Here is a 20975-nt window from a genome sequence, read left to right as displayed (position 1 = left end):
TCACGCAGCTGCCTCCAGGACCAAAGTCTCTGCGGCCTTAGGGCTCTGAGCCCTTAGACATCAGGAAGCCTGCAGGCTCCTCCATCTTGGGCATCCCCAGAGCCCTCCCTCACCCTGGCACCCAGAGCCCCTTTGTGATCCGGAACAATGCTCACATCTCCCTCTGAAGCTCTTGTTTATAACCTTCTGTTACTTGAGGCTTTGAGTCTGTTGGACCAAACAGTCCTCTCGTCCCTGGAGGGCCTTCCCTTACCAATGTTCCAGAACTGTTGGGACTCAGATCTTGCTCCTGGAGTGGAGTTCCCTAACCTGGCAGAGCTTCTCCACCTGGGGCTCCTCCCATCCCGGGGTGGGGGGCTCCCTGCAGCCCAGGGACTCCCAGGCAAGTGGGGGCGCAGAAAGGCTCAGTGTCCCACCCCAGCCTCCATTAGGAGCTAACTAGAAACTGCCCTGGGGCGCCACACTTCACAGTGTAAAAAGTGCTGTTACATGCATTACAAGAAGCTTAGGGCTCTAGCTTTACCTCTGCCTCTGAAAAGCTGTGTGACATTTGGCAAGTCCCTTAGCTTCTCTGGGCCTGGTTCCTCCACTAAACATAGGGATAATACCACTTGTTCTGTCTGGTTGATGAGGCAGTTTACAAGGATCAAATAACAGGTGAGAAGTGCTGTTGGAAAACAATATGCCTGAAGAAATGTGGCTAATGAAAGCTCTGTTCTAGAAAGACTCCCTCCTGGCGAGTCTCCCCTAGTGCCCTCTCATCCTGGGTGTGGGTGGACTACCTGTGGCTAAAGACCAACTGCCCTTCCTGCCTGGCAGTGCCTGGTGGGGAGCGGGCGCTCAGGAGTGTTGATCATTGACTGACCGACTGGTATGAAGATGAAATGCTTTCACCTCCCTCCCAAGGAAATTCTGGAGCGCTTTCCCTGGTCCTCTCCCACTGCCAGTTAGGAGGGTCTGATTCAGCTGGTTGCCGTCCAGCACATTCTCTGCAGCCACCACTGAAACGCTGAGGGCTGAGATGGTGGTGCTGGTTTCCCTGTCCCACCTGAGTCTGACATCCTGCGGAACCACAGGCTGGGACAGAGAGGACCTGCCTTGGGCCACGCAACCAGAAAGCAGCACAGCTGGCAATGTGGCTCCCCAACCGCCCTGGCCGCTCAGGCAGGACAAGCGCCCACATCTGGGATCCCGTAATGCTCTCCTTGGATTTCCACTCACAGCACTTGACACGTTCGTCACCCCCTTCCCGAGGACTGGAGGACTGGAGCTCGAGGCCCTGCCACAAGCCTTGTTTTTGTGTCCCACGTCTAACCCAGGGCGGGGCACCTCTCAGCACATGTGGCTGTCTGGTGGCACCCTGTCCTCCCCCAAAACCACCTGTGCACAGGATCTCTTGCTGCCCTGCTGAGAGCTCTGCCAGCTGCCTGGGGTGCAGGAGACCAGGGCTTCCATGGCCACATCTTCTGGTGCTTGCTGAGTTGCCTCCCCGGCCAACGCTCCAGGGGCGCTCTCCCTTCATCTCAAGCAAACTTCCCCCACGGCTGACATGTCCTTGCATGTGCTTTACCAGCACGAACCAAGCAGTCACAGCCGCATCTTGGCCTGGACCCCTCGACCACCTCCTGCTTCCGGACGACTCACCCACCCTAATTATAGGCACTTATCCGGGTCCTGTTGCTGTTGATAACATCTGGCCTTTCATGAGTTCGGCTGAGACAGTCTGCTGTCTCTATGTGGTTAGCATATGTTGAAAGTGTAAGGTCAACTGCCTTGATGTGGAAACTTCCGGAAGACCAGAATCAGGCTGATCAGTTTCTGTAATATCGAGTGTCTCCTATGTGCTAAGCATCGTGCCAGGCGCGTATGAGCATTCCCTCGTTAACATGCTCCACCATCCGGGGAGGTAAGGACTGTGATCCATGTTGCTGGTGAGGAAACACTCTCGGAGGTCCCCCAGCTCAAGGTGGAAAAGAGTCTGGCCAAGCTCAGCATATGGATGAAGGTCATGCTCTTTCCATTACCACCGTCCTCTCTCCAAACAGGATGCGGGATCATCAATGACGGAAGGAGTGGGGACAGTTCTCCGGGATCGTTCCCGTGAACACTCACACGTGGTCCTGTCTCCCAGCTTAAGGACAGGCATCCCCTCACTCACATCTCCCCCACGTAGAGCCTAACTCCAAGAAGAGGTGTCTACACCTGCCTTCACCACTTATTCTCCCCTCCTCACTAGAACTCACTCCAGCCCATCTTTGGTCCAAATGATCTCACCGAAACATCGCTTGCTAAAGTTCGTCCTGATCCCAACGTTGCCAAACCCAAACCTGGGTTCTCCGTTCTTCTCCTCTCAACCTCTCAGCAGCATTTGACACTGCCGCTCACTCCCGCCTCCAGGAAAGGCTCTCACCGACTTCCAGGACACCATCCCTCTCACCTTCCCCTGCTCACGACTGGTCTTAGTCTCTGTGGGGTCCCGCTGTCCTCCAGCCTGACTCAGTCTTCTGACTCTTCCTCTGTCTGTACCGCCCTCAGTCTCCTGGCTTTGAACACCATCCACATGCCAATGATGACTCCCAGAGTTACGGCTCCTACCTCCCCCCTCCCGGAACTCCAGACTCATATACTTGACTGTCTATTTGATATTTCCACTTGGATACCTAAAGGGCTCCTCAAACTAAGCATAACACGTGCAAAACCAAGCTCCTGGTTTCTACCTCACCCTCTCTCCCGCAGTCTTCCCCATCATAGGAAAGGGCGGCTCCATTTTTCCAAGTGCTTAGGCTGGAGTCCTTGATGTTCCTTTTTCTTATACCATTGAATCCATCAGCAACTCCTGTTGGCTCTATTTCAAAAACAGATCCAGAACCTGACCTTTTTCGCTGTCAGCACCCTGACCTGCACCACCCTCATCTCTCCGGGGTTACTCAGCAGCCTCCCCTCTGCTCTGCTGTCTCCATTTCTGCCCCCATAGCCCATCCTCCACCGACTGTCTCCACTGAGGCCTTTGAAATCTAAGTGGGAGGCCGTCACTCCTCTGCCCAAAACCCTCCCAGGGCTCCTGTCTCACTGAGTCAAAGCCCGGGTGCTCACAGTGGCTGACGAGGCCCCTGAGACTGACCTCACGGCTGCTCTCCGTGGCCACTCTGTGCCGCCACATCAGCGTCCTAGCGTTCCTCCCTGATGTGCTGTCTTTTCTACCTCACAGGATCACACACCCACAGCCACACATTCACGTGTTTGTGACCTGTCTCCCCCACGGAAACAGCAGCTTAGTGAGGGCGGGGGCTTGTTTTGTGTGCTACCACATGCCCAGTGCCAGGCACCGAGCCAGTGCGCAGTAACGAAATACCAGTTGACTGAAGAAATGAGCAGAGTGCAGCTTCCCAAACTCACTAGCCGACAGCACCTCAAGCCAGGGAGGGAGCTGGGCTTGTGGCCAGAGGAGCTGAATCTCCAGTTCTGCTCTCTCTCTGTCTCCGGGAGGCGTGTGTTGTCCTGCACACAGAGGCCCCGAGGTCCGGGGACTCTGAGGCCAGACGGCAGGGCAGGACGCATGTGGCTGACACGAGGGCAGCATGCCAGAGCACTGCTGACGGCTGCCAGCTGCCAGAGAGTGCTTAGCAATAATCCCTGCCGTTCACCCAGAGCATTCCAGTTTACACAGCGCTGTCACATCCGATGCTGCATCTGGGCCACACAGCCGCCCAGAAGGTGGGCAGAGCGAGGATCATGATCCCCATTATACAGATGACGACCCCGAGGTCCTTGAGGTTAAGTGTCTGGCCTGCAGCTGCCCAGGAAGTGGCTGAGCCAGGTACTGAGCCAGGCCTCCTCGCACTGCACTGCCCGAGCAGTCTTTATCCAGTGAGACCTCTGGAGCAGATGGCCTATTTCCACTCTCCGAACAAACCACCGAGTAAAAAAACACAAATCATTTATTCTTTGGCTGTCTACACGGACACTTAAATACTGTACTGCTGTCACGCGGCTGCCTGTGCTGGCCCCCAGGGGTGGCTCTGGGCCTGTGTCCTGAGCCCTGAGCTAGGTCCGGCCGGGAGAGGGCCGTCCTGCCATGTCCACTCCAAGAGCAGTAGCACTGTGCAGGCGGCCGTGAGCAGGGGCCCTTCGGCTGGGCAGTAGACTAAGCTCCCCACTGCTCCTCGGCCCCCAGGGGCTGGCCAGGCTGGAGGACAGAGTTCCACACAGTGGGTGTAATCGCCTGTCCACGTGTGAGCTGGACACTGTCAGAGCTCATCCTTGTGCCCTGACTCATTGCCAGAGGGGGACCCCTCTGCAGGTTCGGGGGGGCCCTCCTGGGCTTCCTGGGGGAGGTCCATCTCTTCTGGGCTAAAGAGCATCTTCACCAGGTCGTCCGCCTGTACCCGGTCCTGCAAGGACAAACCCCTGACTATTCAGAGAGGCCTCTGGAGCAGGTACTCACCACCTCTCAGGCACCACTTCCTAGAGAACAAGAAGGCTCTTCCTCAGCGGGCTCTCAGCTCAGCTCCTTCCCCGCAGGCCCTATCTGGGCAGGGAGCGCTGAGGTAGTGCCCAATGAGGCACCAAGAGCCGGGCTCATTCCCCATCTTGGCCCCCCCACCTGGAGCCCCTTTTATAAGTAAGGAAGAAGGGCCAGGGAGGAAGAGGCAGCGTGACCATGGTGACGCAGGGCTGGAGCGAGGAATCCTTCTGCACTCCCCAGCCCAGGGCTCCTTTCCTGTCTAAGCCCTTGGCAAGGGGATCCGGAGGAGCAGGAAGCAGAAGGGGGCCCTTCCAGGGACAGTCACCGCAGCACCACCGGCTCTCACCCGCTCGCTGTGTCGAGCGTCCAGCGTGAACCACAGGGCAATGGCACAGCGCTGCCCTCTGGTGACGGCCTTCACTCCGTGCGGGTTTTCAGTGCCCGACGAGAACCCCACAGCCCTTCCGCACTGGGGCTGCACCTCTGCCTAAAGGGGACAAAAGGAGGGGACACAGGACAAGGCCTGGAACCTGCCTTCAGAAGAGACATGGAGGCATCAGTGTCCAGGACCGAGGGTGGCTCCTCAGTCTGGCTTCCCAAAGACCAGAATGAAGAGAAAAGGTGACCAGTCAGAGGAGTAACCGGCACGTCACAAAGCCCCCTGGTTTGGGGAGGGGAGTGCTGGCACTTTGAGGGTTTCTGATTCCCAGGGAGTGGGACAAGGGTCCACTCACCGTCACGGTCTTGGCATCGAGTTCAGTGAAATAAAAGTTCCCTCCATCAAAGTCTCCATTTAGGTAAAGAATGGCACTGGGAAAGGCAGAGAGCACCTCAACACAGAACCCCTCCTCCTCCTGCTCCCCAGACAACCCACAGCTCCAGTACCCCCATCTCCAAGTGCTCTCAACCAGGAAGAAAGCTTTCTAGAACCTTTTCTAAAGCCTCACAAACACAAATCCCAACCTTCCCACCACTCCACCCTCACCCCAGAGATCTGCCACGTCCTTCTCTGGGGCACTTCTGTACCACATCCACCTTTCACTGTCCTGCTGATCACTACACTGTAAAGTTCCCTTATTGTCTGACGTCCTGTCCAGAGGGTCTGGGGACAAGGGACTGGACTCTGGGAACAGCTGGTCCCAAACCTGTGTGTGTGCATTGAGGGAGGGGGCAAAGTGCAGGGCCCTGGGGGCCTCAGAGGGAGAGCTGGCACCTGTAGTCCCGGAAGGTGTAGGCAGGGGGCTCCTTGATGCACACGAGGGCCTCGGCGTTCAGGATGCAGTTGTCCACGTGGACTGGGTGGCTACTGTCCTTCCTCTCAGCCTGTGCCTCTGGGGCCAAGGTGACACATGTTAGTGCTGGGGCACCTCAGGAGATATCATGGCTCTCCTGTGGGCACGAGGAGGGTGCCTCCCAATCTGTCTGGGTCTATGGGAATGCCCAGTGATCTCTGGCTGGGCCAGCGGCCTAGGGCCACAATAAATCTGCAGGCAGCCCGGGAAGGTCCCTGGTGGGGTGAGCAGGGGCAGCGGCAGGGCTGTGGGGCCCTAACCAAGGGCAGGTCCAGGACTGAACGGCAGAACCCTGGCTCTGGCTAGCATGTCCATCAGAGGAGCACCCAGGGAACTGAAAACGAGGAGTCTGTAGGTCCGCAGGCTGCGGGCACAGTGAGACTCAACCCTCCAGTGGGGGATAAGGTGGGGATGGCATGAGGGGATCAGAGAAGAGCAAAGGCAAAGAGTTGAGGTCAGCAGGGGTCTAGGGGCGAGTGGAGAACACCGGAGGATGAACGGTGATGAAAGAGGACAGACAGGGCTGACTGTACAATGCCAGGCAGACGGCGTTCACGACAGCGAATGCATCGTCCCGCAGCACAAACCTCCTGCACACCTGTCAGGCTGGCGGCACCATCAAGTCACGCTAGATCCTCCCGTCCGTCCCCACTTGTCCAGCCACCAGGCCCTGTCCCTCCACCTCCTCCACGTCTTCTCTGTTTTCCTCTTGCTGCCACTTGCTGAGTTCAGGCCTTCGTTCTTGCCCACCACGGTCACGGCTGACAAGCTTCCCTTCCTCTGATCCACGCTCTCCAAATCCCCAAATCTCTCGACCCGCAGCAGCAAAACTGACCTTGTGAAAAGAAGGCCTCCCCGCGCCCTTCTCTGCTTGACTTTTCCTGGCTTCCACTGCCCTCGCCCCAGTGTGCCTCCACCCTGAGGCCCCGGGACACGTCCAGCTGCTGGCTGCGTGTCTGGCCTATTCCTTCGGGCATGCCCAGATTCTGAAGGATGCAAACATTCTGAGGGAGAGTGAAGCCCCCTAATCTCTGCCACCCATCAGCACCAGGGGCCCTCTGAAGGCCACGCATGACGGATCCGGCTGTGGGCCACGTATGATGCCTGGAGCATGGGCCGTTCCTTGCCCCTCCTCAGGAAAGCAAAAGGGAGTGTGAGAGAAGGAGAGGGAGAGAGGAACAAGCTCAAATCTGCTCCGACTTGTAAAACAGGTAGATCTCTCACAAACCTGGCATTTAACAACTAGTGACAGAGAACTTGCAACAAAGCTCATGATTGATCTAAAGACACCTGTAAGCCCAGTACCATCCTTGAGAACCACCAGCCCACAGGATAACCACCCTTGAATGTAGCTCTCCCTGATGGGGCTTCTGAGGACTGCATCAGCCTTGTCTGATTGCTCCCCCTTCAGCCTTACTCTCCAGAAATGGCAGCTTTCTTATTTCCCCACCTCCGGGTTGCCCGGTGCCTCCAGACCTTTGCACAGGCTCTTCTCTCTCGCTTGAACGTCCCCCATCCCCTCGTATTCTCCACAACCCCTACTCATCCTGCACTCAGTCATCACCTCCTCTGAGAAGCCCTCCAGGCTCCCTGTGGAGACGGGCTGTAACCTCCTCTGCTGTACCTCTTGCACTGGGTTGTGACTTATTTGTTTACGTCGGTTCCCCAATGAGGACGACGTGACTGTATCCTGTTCTTCCCCCGTCCTCAGCACCCAGCCAGTGCCCGGGCCCAGCATGTGCTCAGTGAAGGCTGTGGGGAGCAAGGAGGCCCACCTTCAATGGCGGTGCGGCACACCAGGTGGGAGTAGGAGAAGTAGAGGGGGGTGTCCAGGCGGAAGTAGGACTCCATGATGCGGCGCACCTTCTCTGTCACGTTGTAGTACAGGTGGGCGCTCTGCAGAGGGACTTTCCCCTCCTGTCCCAGCTGCAAGGAGACCCGGGTTCAGAATGCCCTCAACGCCCCTCTGTCGGCCGACAGAGACCACCGAGGCGCCAGGCCCACTCCTCATCCACCGCCGAAGGTGCAGTCTCTTTGCTTCCCACGTATAACGCCCCTCCCAGATGACGCTCTCCCCTTCCTTCCCACTTCTCTTGGTGAGTAATTTGTGCATCCTGCTCAGAAGGGCAGCCGTTCTCCAGAATGCACCCTCCCAGCTTTGGGAGTCAGCCTTGTCTTGTTCGCCTCCGTTACTGCACTTGGTCTAATGGGCAGGACCCCCGCTGAATCCACCCCTCCTCCGAGGCAGCTGGAACGTCTGCAGGCAGACACCTTTTACCTTCCTCCACCGTCCCCAACTCCTCCCCACTCCACACTCCAGAACACTGAGGACTGACGTTACCTTGAGGGCTTTGAAGACAGTGACACCGTAGAACTTCTCGTTGGGGGTGTGTGGGGAGGTTTGGCCCCGGTAGCCATCTCCTGAAGTTGCTGCTGCCTATGAGGCCCAAAAAGCAGGCGGAGTCAGTCAGGGCGGCTGAGGTCTGAGGGGTCGAGTGCTCCCAGCAGGAGCCGGGCAAACCTCAGCACCCAAGAGGCACACAGTAGGGGAGGCTGGGCCCCCAGGGAGCAGGGGGTCACTGTTCCGCTTACGTTGGTGAGTCTCTGCAGCTCCCGGCACTCATCGTCAGAGATGACGCCGTCCATCACCACCCGCTGGGAGCCATTCAAGACTTTGGAGTTCATGGTAAGACTGATGCCCTCATAGAGGAGGGGGCCACCTGCAAAGCAATGACAAGACCGGGCTAAACCCAGCAGTAATTCTGTCCGGACACTCTCCATCGGAGACTGCAGCCCTGTAAGGAACAGAAATTCCAGCTGTTTCCTGTTCACCAGGGAAATCTCCCATGCGGACTCTCCCAAAGTGGGGTGATCCAGAGGACAGAACTCGGAGCTGAAGCACAGGAGATCCAAGTGCTAGTCCCAGCTCCACTCCCAAATAGCTGCTGGCGCTGGGGCCTTCACAAAATGTTGAGAAAATATCGTAACACATTCCTAACACCCGAGCTCCAGAATCAGAAAGAACTGGGTTTGACTCCCGGATCCTCCAATTCACAGCTGTGTGACCTTGGCAAGTTACTTAACCTCCCTGAGCTTTAATTTTCTCATCTGGAAAATGGCATCTACCTCATAAGTGTGATGCCTGTTTGACGCAAAGAACACGAAGGCAAGTGAAAGACTTAGCACAATACTTGGCACATAGTAAGTGCTCAAAAGTTTAACCACCATCATATCATCCTCCTCATCCTCATCCTCATTTTTTTAAAATGAGGATCTTACAATTTGCCCAACTCACCGCCCAGGCAGTTACAAGAATCAAGAGAAATAACAGCGTGAAAGCACTCTGAAAACACAGGGGGCTGGACAAATTCTTTTCACATGTTAATCTTGTTAAATTAATCACTGTGGATTTGAGCAACTGTAGAGCAAAGGCCAACCTTGCACTCTTCTGTCTCTCATGGTATCTCTGTGCTGGGGACGCATGCGAGACTCAGCTCAACTCCGTCTACTTACTGGGGCCTCAGCACGTGCCAGGCACTGCGCCAGACAAGGGGAGGGACGAACACCTGAAGACAGCACCTGCTCCAACAATTATGCAAATAACCAGCACAAGGCAGACCTTGTGAAAGTATAAGCAAAAGTGCCTTGGAAGTTCAGCAGAAAGAGGGAGGGGAGCCTGATGGGCCAGGAGGTTAAGAAAGGCTTTGTATGGGGGTGGGCCTGGTGGCATAGTGGTTAAATTCGGCACACTCTGCTTCGGTGGCCTGCATTCATGGTTTCAGATCCTAGGCACGGACCTACTCCACGCACCAAGCCATGCTCTGGTGGAGTCCCACATACAAAATAGAGGAAGTCTGGCACAGATGTTAGTTCAGGGCTAATCTTCCTCAGAAAGAAAAAGGAGGCTTTGTAGGGTGTATCTGATGCCTCACAGGCAGAGATGATGCGAAGTGTATTAGGAGGAGGGACAGGCATAAACAAAGACTTGTGGGCACAGAGAGGCTCAAGGCACAGGAGCAGCCCAGTGTGGGAGAAGAGAAGATACAAACGGGAGAAGAGCAGAACGTACAGTTGAAGGGGAGGCAGGGAGATGGCGTCAGAGTCCCTGGGTTTGCAAGACTGGTCTAGCCCCTATGTGAGAAGGGGCAGGGACGGGCTCGAAGAGGAAAGGAGCACAGACAGGAGGACAAGAAAAGGGTTGGGGAGAGAGCTGAGAAACAGAGCAGAGTCATAACGGTAGGCCTCCCTGGAGGACTGGAGGCGAGGAGGAGCAAAGGAGACCTCAAGATTGAGTGGTAACGGGACGAATGACGGAAGTTGGGAGAAAAGAGCTTGGCAGTAGGGAGCCAAGATGAGTTTCGTCCTATAAATACTTCCTGAAGTGAACTAAACTAGTGTTACTGTGACACAGGAGTCTTATTTCTTAACCAAAGGCCAGTTCTCAGCGCTCTTTCCAGGTGGAAGTCCTGTTGAGAGTTGGAAGGATGCCGAGGTGAGGATAAGCCCTGACCCGTGCTGGCTCAGACCCCAAGGCTGGCCCAGGGTGAGCGTGGTACTGCTGGGGGGTGGGGGGTGCTGCCCAGCTAACACGGGGATGACCCGCCTTGCTGCCTCCACAATGCTGCAGGTGGCCCTGAGCTCTGTCCTCTCACCTTCCCGGGTCAGCCTGCTCACATCCAGCGACTCCTTGGTCTTCTCTTCCACAAGGGTCTCAATCTCCTTCATGAGGTTTCCAATCTCCTGGGAGATACGGACGGCTGTTTCCCGTTCTGACCTGTGAGCACAGCCACCCTGAGGACTGTATCCCGGGGCTGGCCCTGGCTCCCACCCCAACCTCCCACACTGGGCCTGCCCACCCCTTGCCAGGAGTCCACATCTGCCTGGGCTCAGGAAGCCTCAGTGCTTCATCAGACCGATCCAATCATGCAGTTTCTTCAGGGTCCTCACTTCTGTTTCTCTTGCAATCTCTTGGGAATCACCTCTTCAGGAGTCCATGAGTCCTAAAAGCAGTTCAGGAAGAAATGAACACTGTAGGGTGACCTACCTAATCTTCCAGGTCTCGATGCATAGATTAGGACCTACATGAAAATCCACCTTATCATCTGCCTCCTCTCAGGAGATAAAGCGAGAGGTCTTTGAACAAAGTCACCTGAAGCCAGCTGCCCAGAATTCCCCCATGTCTTCCTCTGTCTCCTGTCCACAGCTTCCACAGCTCCCACATTTGGCTAAACCCCCTAACAGTTTTCTCCCCAGGGTCACACTGTGTACCACTCACCTCCATCCCCTGCCCTCCTCACTCTCTCCCTCCCCCCAGCTCCTGCACCCTGGCTCACCGGATCAACAAAGGGGATTCCAAAGACATCATAAGCGAAGAAGAGCAGCTCTTTCTCCAGCAGGCTTCGCTGTCGGTACTCCTGGGCACGCTGAGGAAACACAGTGGAAGGAATGCACTGCAACTCAGCCCTGTCTGCTAACTCCCGGGGTGCCCCAGCATTCTACACGGTTGCTCCAGTGTGACCTGAGACTTCCTCTCCCACCAGCACTAGCGTGTCTGTTCCCCAGTTTGGGATGAAAGTTTCACTTCTGTGCTTGAAGGTTCCTCTTGCCTGGCACAAGCAGTACCTATGAGGGTGGCAGAGCCAGGCTTCCCTTGAAGGGAAAAAGCCCCCTTCCTTCCCCTGCCAGCCCCCATTAATCTCTGAGACAGAAAATCTGATGATGCCAGGCGATGTGGAAATTTTCTTCAAAGAAGGAAAATTCCTTCTGTTTTTCTTTTTTTGCTTGCCAAGGAAGAGTAGCCCTGAGCTAACATCTCTGACAATCTTCCTCTATTTTATATGTGGGTTGCCACCACAGCACAGCTGATGAGTGGTCCGCACCTGGGATCTGAACCCACGAACCCAGGCTGCTGAAGCAGAGTGTGCCCAACTTAATCACTACACCCCGGGGCCAGTCCTGGAAAATTCCTTGACTTCTACAGGAGTTCAATACTCAGGAAGGAAACCTAGGTGACCCGTGTGTTGTTGATTTAATCTTTACAGTCACCTTTGAGGTTGATAATATTATCCTCATTTTACAGACGAGGACACTGAGGTGCAGAGGGGATATGCGACTTGTGTAAGGTGACACTATAGGAAATGGTAGAGCAGGGACCTACAGTCAAACCCAGGTCTCTCCAGCCCTAAAGCCCACGTGCTTTGCACTATGCCACCTGCCTCCCCTGGGACCGTGAACAGACCGTATCCCTCCCTGAGCTGGGCAGCTGCAGCCAGAGCAACGGGTGTGGCGTCTGGCCCTCCCCACGTGTGCCCACAGGTAGGGCTTACCCAGGGCAGGGAAACTAGGTACCTTCCAGGGTCACATCTGTCCCTAGGTGCCCTGCTAGTATCCAAGCAGCAGAAGGAAAGAAAAGACAAAGAAGGCATCATCAGTTGAAATAAAAGATGAGGGCAGTAGGGCAAATGCTAAAGGTGTCAAGGAGTCCTATATCATCTATTATATTTACCCAAGAGGAAGATGGACATTTTCTCCTAAGGACTTTAAATGATTAGCTTCCCTCACCAAGTTCTAGGCACCCAGCTAGGTACGTTATCTCACTGAGCCCTCTCCACCACTCTAGGAGGCTGCTAGGGAGCAAATCCCACTTCCACCATTTATTCATTCAATACTGACTTGTTGAGCATCAGCTCTGTGTCAGGAACTGTGCGGGTACAAGGAAAAAAGCAGGGAAGCAGAGATTCGAGTCGGCACTGCCACCACCACAGGCCACTGGGCGAGTTCCCTCATCTCCTGGAGACTAAATGTCCTTGTCTTTAAAATGGAAAGAGTGGCACCCACTTCCCAGGGCGGCTGCGAGGACTGGGTGAGATGATGGGTGTAAACACAGCGCAGCGCTTGGCCGGGAACAGGGCTCAACAAACGTTTGTTACTTTCTTTCTAGAAGGGGGAGTTCTGGTTAAAAGTGGTAGATTCACCACATGGGCTTGTTTTCCCTTCCTTCCCTAGACTCATTAATTAGGGGGGAAAAGAAAAGGTCTCCACCGAGCAAGACAAAGAGACCAGAAGTGCCATCTCAAATCCAGGTGGTCACCATCTAGTGGCCAGAGAGGACAACTGCAAGGTAACCGGTCTCCACAGGAGAGGGACGGCAGGGGAAGGATTAGTTCTGCGGGGACTTTCGGGATTCCAGAGCTACGAAGAGCCAGCCTTGGTTTTTTCCTTCAGGGTACGTTGGTGGCCCCACCTCACGGGGTGGTTAGGAGAATCAAATGAAATAAAAGCTATGAAAGAATTTTGTAAAGTATAAAATGCCACACACATTTGAAGCATGGTTATTTTCAACAGCAACAACCAGAATGGGAAGTCTGTGACTGCCACGTCATCTGCCTATTTCTCCCAGTGAACAGAGGAAAAATGAGGCACCCTGGGCTGGAGTCCAGGCAGGCCAGAAGACCTGTGGGGAAAGCACTCTGCTCCAGCTGGGTGTTCCTGGGCTAGTGGACAGCATGCTGCATGTGTCTCCCACACTGGGAACTTGGTGCCTAAGTGGATACGAAGAGGAAGGAGGAGAGAAGAAAACCCTCAGGTTCTGCCAGTTCCAGCTCCTTCCTCCACCTAGTCAGCTCCCCCCTTCTAGCCACTGCCTCACTCAGGCCTCGGAGGCTCTCCTCTGCACCACCACCATCGCCTCCAACTGCTCTCCTGTTTCCAGCTCCCTCCCCTTCTGAGCCCTGCCCCACCACATCTTGTCAGGCTCCTGCCTGGAACTCTTCCAGGGCTTATCACCTCATGGAATAGAGTCCAAGGTTCTGGCGGGGCACTCTAAATCCTGCAAAATCTGACCCTCCCAGGCCTCACCTCTTGTAACTCCGCAGTACCACCTTCCACTTATTTGTGACAATTGTCCAGGTTGTTTGCACCTGCTGTTCTCTGTCTAAAAGGCCCTTCCCTGCCTCAATCACCTACTGGAGGCTTTTAAAACCGAATGTCAACACCACTTCCTCCTGCGAAGCCTTCCCTAATTCTCCAGTCGGCTGATGACTTCCCCTCCCTGCTTCCACTACAGCCTGCACGCACGTCTACTATTACATTCTCTTCACTGTTCTAGAAATTTTGGATTATATGCCTTTCTAAGGTGTGTTTTGGATAGCATTCAAAAGGACACGAAAGTAATCATATAAAGCTAAAGGAAATCCACAGAGTATCAACAGACATACATAGAAACATTCATGTCTCCCTCCCCACCCCTAACCTGTAGGCCTGTGCCTCAGGGGCAATCCCAATTAATAGTTTCTTATCAATCTGTCCAGAAAATTAAAAAAATATATATGTAGCATAAAAAAACATAAATAGGATATAATATAATTACAGTTCTCTGTCTTCTTTCTTGACCTAAAATTCTATCATGGAGACAATTTCGTGTTGCTGCATAGTAATCTACTTATGCAATAAGAGTTGTCTTGTATGTCATTGAATGAATGTACCACAATTTAACCAGTCCCCAAATTGACAGTATTTAGCTTGTTTCCAGTTTTTTTGCTTTTAGCAGCGATGTTTTGATGCACATCTGTGCACATGTACCTCAGCGTGCTGTGCGGTACGGTTGCAGGAGAAATCCCAGCCGTCGAACTTCTGGTTAAATGAACAGTGCAATTGACAGCCCCCCCCAACAGTGCAGGGGTGTGCCTGCTTTCTCACCCCCTACATTTGTCCAATATATTTGTTGCATAACCAACTGAGTAGCCTCTGGGGTAACTGTAGCTAATTACCATTTTTTCTTTCGACAGAATGAAAAATTGGTCCAAAGTTACAGTCATTTTACACAGAATGTAGATGGGGTTTGGGAGAGGCCAGCAGGACACAAGTGGTTGAGGGCCACAGTGATAAGCCACCCCTGTTTCAGGAGGTGGCTGAGGTTAGAGGTGAGAAAACTGGCCACCTGCTACCCGTGTACCATCAGCAAGACCCCTGCGATGCCACCTGTGCACACAACACACTGGACACACGTGTACCGCGCCTGTCAGCCCACTGCCACATTTGACCCTCACCCTCATCCTGTGTTGCAGACAGAGCAAGAACCACAATCTGATTTTAGAGAAGGAGAAACTCAGACTCAGAGGAGCAATGCAGAGTGCCTAAGATCCTACACAATGTGCCAAGGATCACACAGCTAGTAAGTGGAGGAGCCAGGACTTGAGCCCAGACTAGTGATTGCAAATCCACATCACTGTTCTGGGCTCAAGAGGGACAGGGTCTAGGGTCTGTGCAGGGCTTACGTATGAATATCAAGGCTCAAATTTCATTACGTGAAAAACAGAGAATTTTCATGTTTTTAATTATAAAAATAATACCCATTCACTGCAGGGAATTTAGAAAATATGAATGAGCAAAACAGAAAAATCACCCATAACTCCAGCACCCAGAAATAACCACTGTTAACATTTCAGTGCATTCCACTTTAGTCTTTGTATTATCTAGACTTTTCTCTTATTTCTTGGGAATAGTGCTGAAAGAGGGAGAGATCAGACAATGGCAGAAAGAAGAGGGGATAGGGAGGAAAACAGAGACAGAAAACAGGTGAATGGAAAAAAAAATTTATCATGAAGTAAAAAATGATAGATCTTGGCCAAATGGCGTTAAGTCTCAAAGTATGGGGCACCAGAAAAGGGAAAGAACATGGCTGCTGTGCAGTTCTGCTTTTCCCTGCTAGCCCATAGAACAGACTTCTAGGCCCAGATAGTGTTAATTAGGCTCCCCTTGCTTCCTGTGCTCCCATGTTCTCTGAGTGACAGGTGTGGCCGTGCACTCACACCCCCGGCACCCTGCCCCTACCCAGCCCAGGCAATGCGGGCTCCTCCTCCTCTACCCCACTCTCTGCCCTCTGCGTTCAGCTGGCGCTGCCCTAACTAACGGAAGTCTCTCACCTCACGGGGACCAATGGTTGTGGCTTGTTCTTCTCCAAGCATAGCTGTATAGTAGGCCAAGTTTTGGTTCATCACCTCGTCATTGGGGAAGAAGAGGAGAAAGGTCCTGGCACACTCAATAGCCTGTGTATAATTCCCAACTGCAAAGCAAAAAAAAATGGCTGAGAAGAAAGAGTCTAACCCTGGGTACCAGGAACCACTAATGTTCAGTGTCAGCACAGCTCAAGCAATGATGGCACAACAAGACACCACCGGCTACAGAACATGCCTGTCTGATTTAGGGGGAGAAGTTATAGAATACAGATAGAATATATAATTGATTCTAAGGTGCACAGTGTTGTCAGATAATTCAAACATTGGCCCCAATATTCCCAATCATTAGGCCAATTTCCGGAATATTCCCCTGTCTTTCTATCTTTTTTCCCCTATGGATTTTCAGAAGGGGAAGATTACAATAGCAGACTGCCTCTTTGGTAGAATGGTTCTTGTTGACATGTGTCAGTCTCCTCAACTAAGTATATATATTGTTTACTCTTGAACACCTGTAACGCTTAGCACACAGTAGAAACACAGTATAAGATCTGCTGACTTGCTGCTTTCTGGATATGGACAGCCCCTCGCCCAGAGAGCATCAGTGCCGTGCTAGGGAGAAGGGCTAGGAAACGTGCTGTGAGCTGGGTGAAGTGGTACTACCCTTGCCTTTACTGCAACTTAATTCAGGGGCAAAATCAGATTATAAACGTTATAGAAGGGGCAAGAGAGAGAGGTCCTAGAGTCTCCCTATCCCAGCTTTTTGGGCTGTTGGTAGCAGCTTCCAGGGCGGTGGCTTGTGACAAGGCCCCCAGGTACCTCCCAGAGCCACAGAGAGAAGCCAAACATGTTGAAGAAGCCCTGTGGTCATAGTCCCTGCCTACCTTGCTTTTGGCTTCCTAGTTAAAAGCTGCCAGGAAAGAGGAAAGCAGGCCTTACTGTTATAGTAGGCAAACTGCAGGTAATTATAATGCGATGGGAGGAAGTCTTCGAAGGGCTTCTCTCGACTTGGGTGGGAAGCAAGCTCAGTGACACAGTTCTGCTTACAGCTGAGGACCTGGATGTAATGATCTGAAAGGAATCAAAGAGGGGGAATACCCATAAGGCCAACCTTCAGTATGAAAAGTCTGGTTAAGATGAACAAATTCTAGAGGAAGCAATTTTCAGTCAGGTTCCCAGATTTAAAGAAATTCGAGAATGAGGCTGAAGATGCTGCATCTGTATTATCATGACATTGCCCTTGGAGCCCAGGCAGGCCTGGCCAGGGCTGGCTCCCAGCACACACCTGCGATGGCCTGGAAGAGGTCGGCGTTGTAGTCGAGGTAGTTGTAGCCATCATAGTCATAGGGCCCTTCGCAGAGGGCGCGGCACTCCTCGTCGGCCACAAAGTACTCGCGCAGCGCTGCCTCTAGGTGGGGCACGGCTTCCTGTGGCCGCTCCTCGGAGTAGAGTCGTACTCCCAGTCGAAACTCGTGCTACTGGGAGGAAGGGGTACTCAAATGCAGGCCACAGACAACCCTCTCTCCTTGCCCACGGCCACCTTCACAGGCGGCCTCATTTCCTGCTGGCTCAGGGGATTCAAAGAAAATCTGAAGGCGTGAGAAAGGGCTCATGACGTTAATTCAAAAAGGATGATGAAAAATACACAGACAATACGGCACCAAATCAGGTTAAAAATTAGATATAGAAGACAAAAAAATTGCCCAAAATATCAACCACTGGTTCTCTTAAGGTGGCAGTATTATAGAAGATCACTTTCTGTTTTGTACTTATCTGCATTTTTCTAATGTTGTTCAATGAACACACGTTGCTTCTGGAATCAGAAAACAACCCTAGTAAACGTGACTTTGATAAAAAGAGAGAGAAGGGGATCAAGTTTTTTCACCATATGGGGTTTGGCCTCAAGATCCTTGAAGTCGGCCTCCTTCACCCCAGACATGGTTTGGTAATAGTCTAGGTTCTGACGCATCTCCATGTGCTCGGGATTGCCCACGAAGAAGGTGTGTGCTGCTGCTACGGCCTTCTCCAACTTGTTTATCTAAGAACGAAGCACAAGAACATAATTCTCACACCCAAACCCTGAAGGTTTGTGTCCAAATGTGCAGTCCACAGTAAACAGGAAATCCCAGCCTTCCTGAGCTTTCCACTCAAACCATGCCCCAGCTCCCGCCAGCCCCAAAAAACACACCTACTGCAGGAACTACATACCAGAGATTAGCACTGGGCCCTAGGCAGATTTTCAGCTATTTTTCAAATCAGGCTAAGGGGTCCCCAAACTACAGAAGGTAACGCTTCAGCAGTGTAAACTTTCTATTTTAAAACAAAGGTCGTATTGTAGGGGGCATGTCACGGAAGACTACTGCCCAAATAACATATTCTCAAGATTCAGATGTAGCAACTGAGCTGAAGACAGCCTCAGGCTTCAAGGATTTAGGGGTATGGGAGAAAGAGCAGTTCACAATTAGACCATACCTAAGAATTTGCCTAGAAAATGCCTTTGTTTTTGCACAAAATAAGTGTTTTTTGACAGATTCATGTAAAAGGTGGGTCACTGAAAAATCCTAAGGTCCTATACCAAATCCAGACATGGCATCTTCTGACTCAAGGCCCCGGACTCATGAGGTTAAAACAAGTGGCTACACAGAAATCTGAGGGGGGAAAAATGTGCTACAGGCCACAGTAACGCTCATAGCAACGGACTCCAGCTTGTCAAAGTGACACAGTTCATACACAGAATCCAAAATAAACCACTGATGACCTAGTGATTAACTACATGGGCTGTGGTGTCAGACAGACCGGTGACAAATCTAGGTTTAATTGCTGGGGCTGTAGACAAGTTACTTAAAGTTTACTTTCTAAACTCAGTTCCCTAAACTGTCATCTGAAGATATCACTTGCTGCCTCATAGGACTGCAGGGAAGGTTAACCGAGGTGACATATACGCAGCTTCTAACACATGGTGCCAGGTGTTCAATAAGTGTCAGCTCAGTAACTGTAAATATTAGCATATTATTAATAAGCTAAGAAAATATTTTTTCTTTTCTGGTCATCAGCACTAGTAAATGCACAGTAAACAAGAAGTCAGCCTTGGCCTGCGACCCTAAAATAGCTAGGTGACCCAAGGCCAATAATCCCCATCTCAGTACCCCAGTTTCCTTAATTTTAAAATGAGAAATTCCCCCAAGTCTATCCCTGTTATGGTGCTATTCCCTCCCCTGTCTTACAGCACTGCGCTTGCCTTTCTCTGTTCTCCCCCAGCTCCTCACTCCTCACTCCACCCCAGCCCTTCTTTACTCCCTAAGCACCGAGGCACCGACTTTCCTTCTCTTGTGTGGACAACTGCATTGATCTCCTAATGGTTCACCCTGCCACCACGTTCTCCTTCTTCCAAAGCTTATTCCACGTGGCTCCCAGAAGTGGCATTCTAAAACCCAATTCTGAGGATGGCTCCCTGAGGCCTGCAGAATTCTCTTCCCAGTCCGGCCTCACTCTATCTAGAATGGCTACCCTCCCTTTCCTCTAGCAATATTTAGGATCAGCTTCAAATGTCATCTCTTCTTTCAAGTCTAATTTCTCTGAGACAAAGCTAGATTCTCCCTCCTTTGTGCTCTCACAGACCTATGTACACATGCAGTCCTTCCTATGGCGATTCTCAACAGCAAAGCAAGACAAAACAAAAACATATCTAGTCAAACCTTTTAATTACCTGTACAACAACTGGAATGTAGTCGGTATTCAATAAATGTTTGTCAAAGAGTTTTAAGAAGTGCTGTTAAGTGACATGACCAAAGACATAGCCTAACATTTTGCTTTCAGGCCCAGTATTCATCCGAGTAACTGGGAGGAATGGAGCAGAACTGTGTAAGCAAAATGCTTGTGGAGAGGTGGAAATCTGGGGTCCCCAAGATTTTCCAAGTCTCTCTTTAGGTTGAACTGAAAGTCTGTTAAGCTATGGATATTATAGATAATCAGTACAGCTCCTTCTTCTTTTATCTCCCCCAATAAAATGAGGCTAATGATAATATCTACCTTACAGAATAGATATTGCCAGGATCTGTGCAAATGAATTAACAGACACAATGTACATAAAATAATGCCTGGAAGTCTGTGCTGGCTACCATCATCATCACCGCACAAGCCAGGAGCGCTCCAAATCCACATATACACTTGGACTTAAGCCACTCTGGAATTCCTAAAAATACTCATTTTCTTTGGAAACCGGACAGAATAGCCAGAGGGTCCCTCACAGGGAGTGGCCAGACAGCCCCTACTGGCGACGTGGCAACCTCACGGCCTGAAAGAGAGCTGCTGCTTTCGGGCAGCAGGAAAAGCATCACTGAAAAATGAACCGGAAGGAGGATATTGTAGAAAGGTCCCAGCTTCTCACTCGGACACTTACAATGAAATCAGGATGAGAGACCCAAGCTGCCGCTCTAGGGGTCCTCCCGGGGGAACGCAAGGCCGGTTTTGCTCGGTCCGTGCCTTATCCCCTAGGCTGACCTTTGGGGTTACCATCTCCCTACGAGAGCCAGGCGAGACAAGTCTCCCGGCAGGGTCCCTGCTCTCCCTGGATCCGAGGAGAGCTCCCTGGCCAGGAGGCCACCTTCCCTCTCCGCGGACACTTTCCTGGCCCCCCAAGTTTGCCCGGATCGCTTGCAACCACGCCCAGAAGGACCCCAGCCGCCCGAGCCCGGGCAGGTCTGCACCTTGAAATAGGCGACCTGCAGGTAGTTGTAGGGGCTCCGCTTGCGGAACTCCAACTCCAGCTCCTCGCTGAGCGAGTGGGCTGCCGGCGGCCCCAGGCAGCGGCGCAGGCAAGCGGCGCGGCGCAGCAGGCCCCCGAAGAAGCGCAGGTCGTGCAGGGCGGCGGCGCCCCAGGCCTGCGCCGGGCTCGGGGGCGAGTCGGCGTCCAGCTCCCACGGCAGGTCGGCGGCACACCGGGTGCGGCAGCGCAGGCGGAGGGAGCGCAGGGCGGCCCGCGAGCGCAGCGCCCGCTCCATGCTCAGGACCACCCCGGCCCAGTCCCCGCGCGCGTAGGCCGCAGTGCCCTCGGCGAAGAGCAGATCAGGCGCCGCCATGTCCCATCCCGCCTTGGACTCCAGCTCCGCCCGGGAGGCGGCTGCGGCGACGGCCAGCAGGGTGGTCAGCAGCCTCAACGCCCGTGCCGCCATTGCCTCCTCAGACCTAACGGACCGCTCGTCATCAGCCACGAAGGCCGGAGTCCCACCCCTGGGGCCCCGCCCCCGAGTGAAGCCCCGCCTCCCA

The 20975-nt window shown here is 52.9% G+C and overlaps 1 protein-coding gene across 2 annotated transcripts; it reads right to left on the bottom strand.

Moving 5' to 3' along the window:
• Nucleotides 1–3920: 3920 nt before the first annotated feature.
• Nucleotides 3921–20968, bottom strand: P3H1 (prolyl 3-hydroxylase 1). 2 transcript variants are annotated; one of them, XR_011436412.1, is made up of 15 exons: nt 20417–20881; nt 17596–17748; nt 16996–17185; nt 16650–16781; nt 15681–15820; nt 11091–11180; nt 10705–10757; nt 10410–10531; nt 8350–8477; nt 8099–8194; nt 6356–7683; nt 5679–5796; nt 5200–5275; nt 4812–4952; nt 3921–4391 (listed from the first exon to the last, which is right to left on the bottom strand). XR_011436412.1 is itself a non-coding variant. In XM_023632085.2 (15 exons), the coding sequence occupies exons 1-15, from the start codon at nt 20879–20881 to the stop codon at nt 4248–4250; spliced, it is 2199 nt and encodes a 732-aa protein (XP_023487853.1). In that variant the 5' UTR covers nt 20882–20968; the 3' UTR covers nt 3921–4247. The 2 variants fall into 2 exon arrangements, 1 of the variants encoding a protein (XP_023487853.1); XM_023632085.2 differs by having other exon boundaries at nt 7533–7683; nt 20417–20968.
• Nucleotides 20969–20975: the final 7 nt, after the last annotated feature.

Source organism: Equus caballus, chromosome 2 (genome assembly GCF_041296265.1).
Source record: "Equus caballus isolate H_3958 breed thoroughbred chromosome 2, TB-T2T, whole genome shotgun sequence".
Classification (NCBI taxonomy): Eukaryota; Metazoa; Chordata; class Mammalia; order Perissodactyla; family Equidae; genus Equus; species Equus caballus.
Note: the sequence above shows the minus strand (reverse complement) of the source record. Positions and strands in the feature narration are given on the sequence as shown.

Bases quoted from the DNA above. Each gene is read 5' to 3' on its own strand.
- P3H1 (XM_023632085.2), bottom strand. From the start codon at position 20,881: ATGGCGGCACGGGCGTTGAGGCTGCTGACCACCCTGCTGGCCGTCGCC. The intron at 17,749-20,416 runs GTGCAGACCTGC...CTTCGTTCTTAG, and splicing joins TGCAGGTCGCCTATTTCAAG to ATAAACAAGTTGGAGAAGGC. The intron at 4,953-5,199 runs GTGAGTGGACCC...TGTCCCCTTTAG, and splicing joins TCGATGCCAAGACCGTGACG to GCAGAGGTGCAGCCCCAGTG.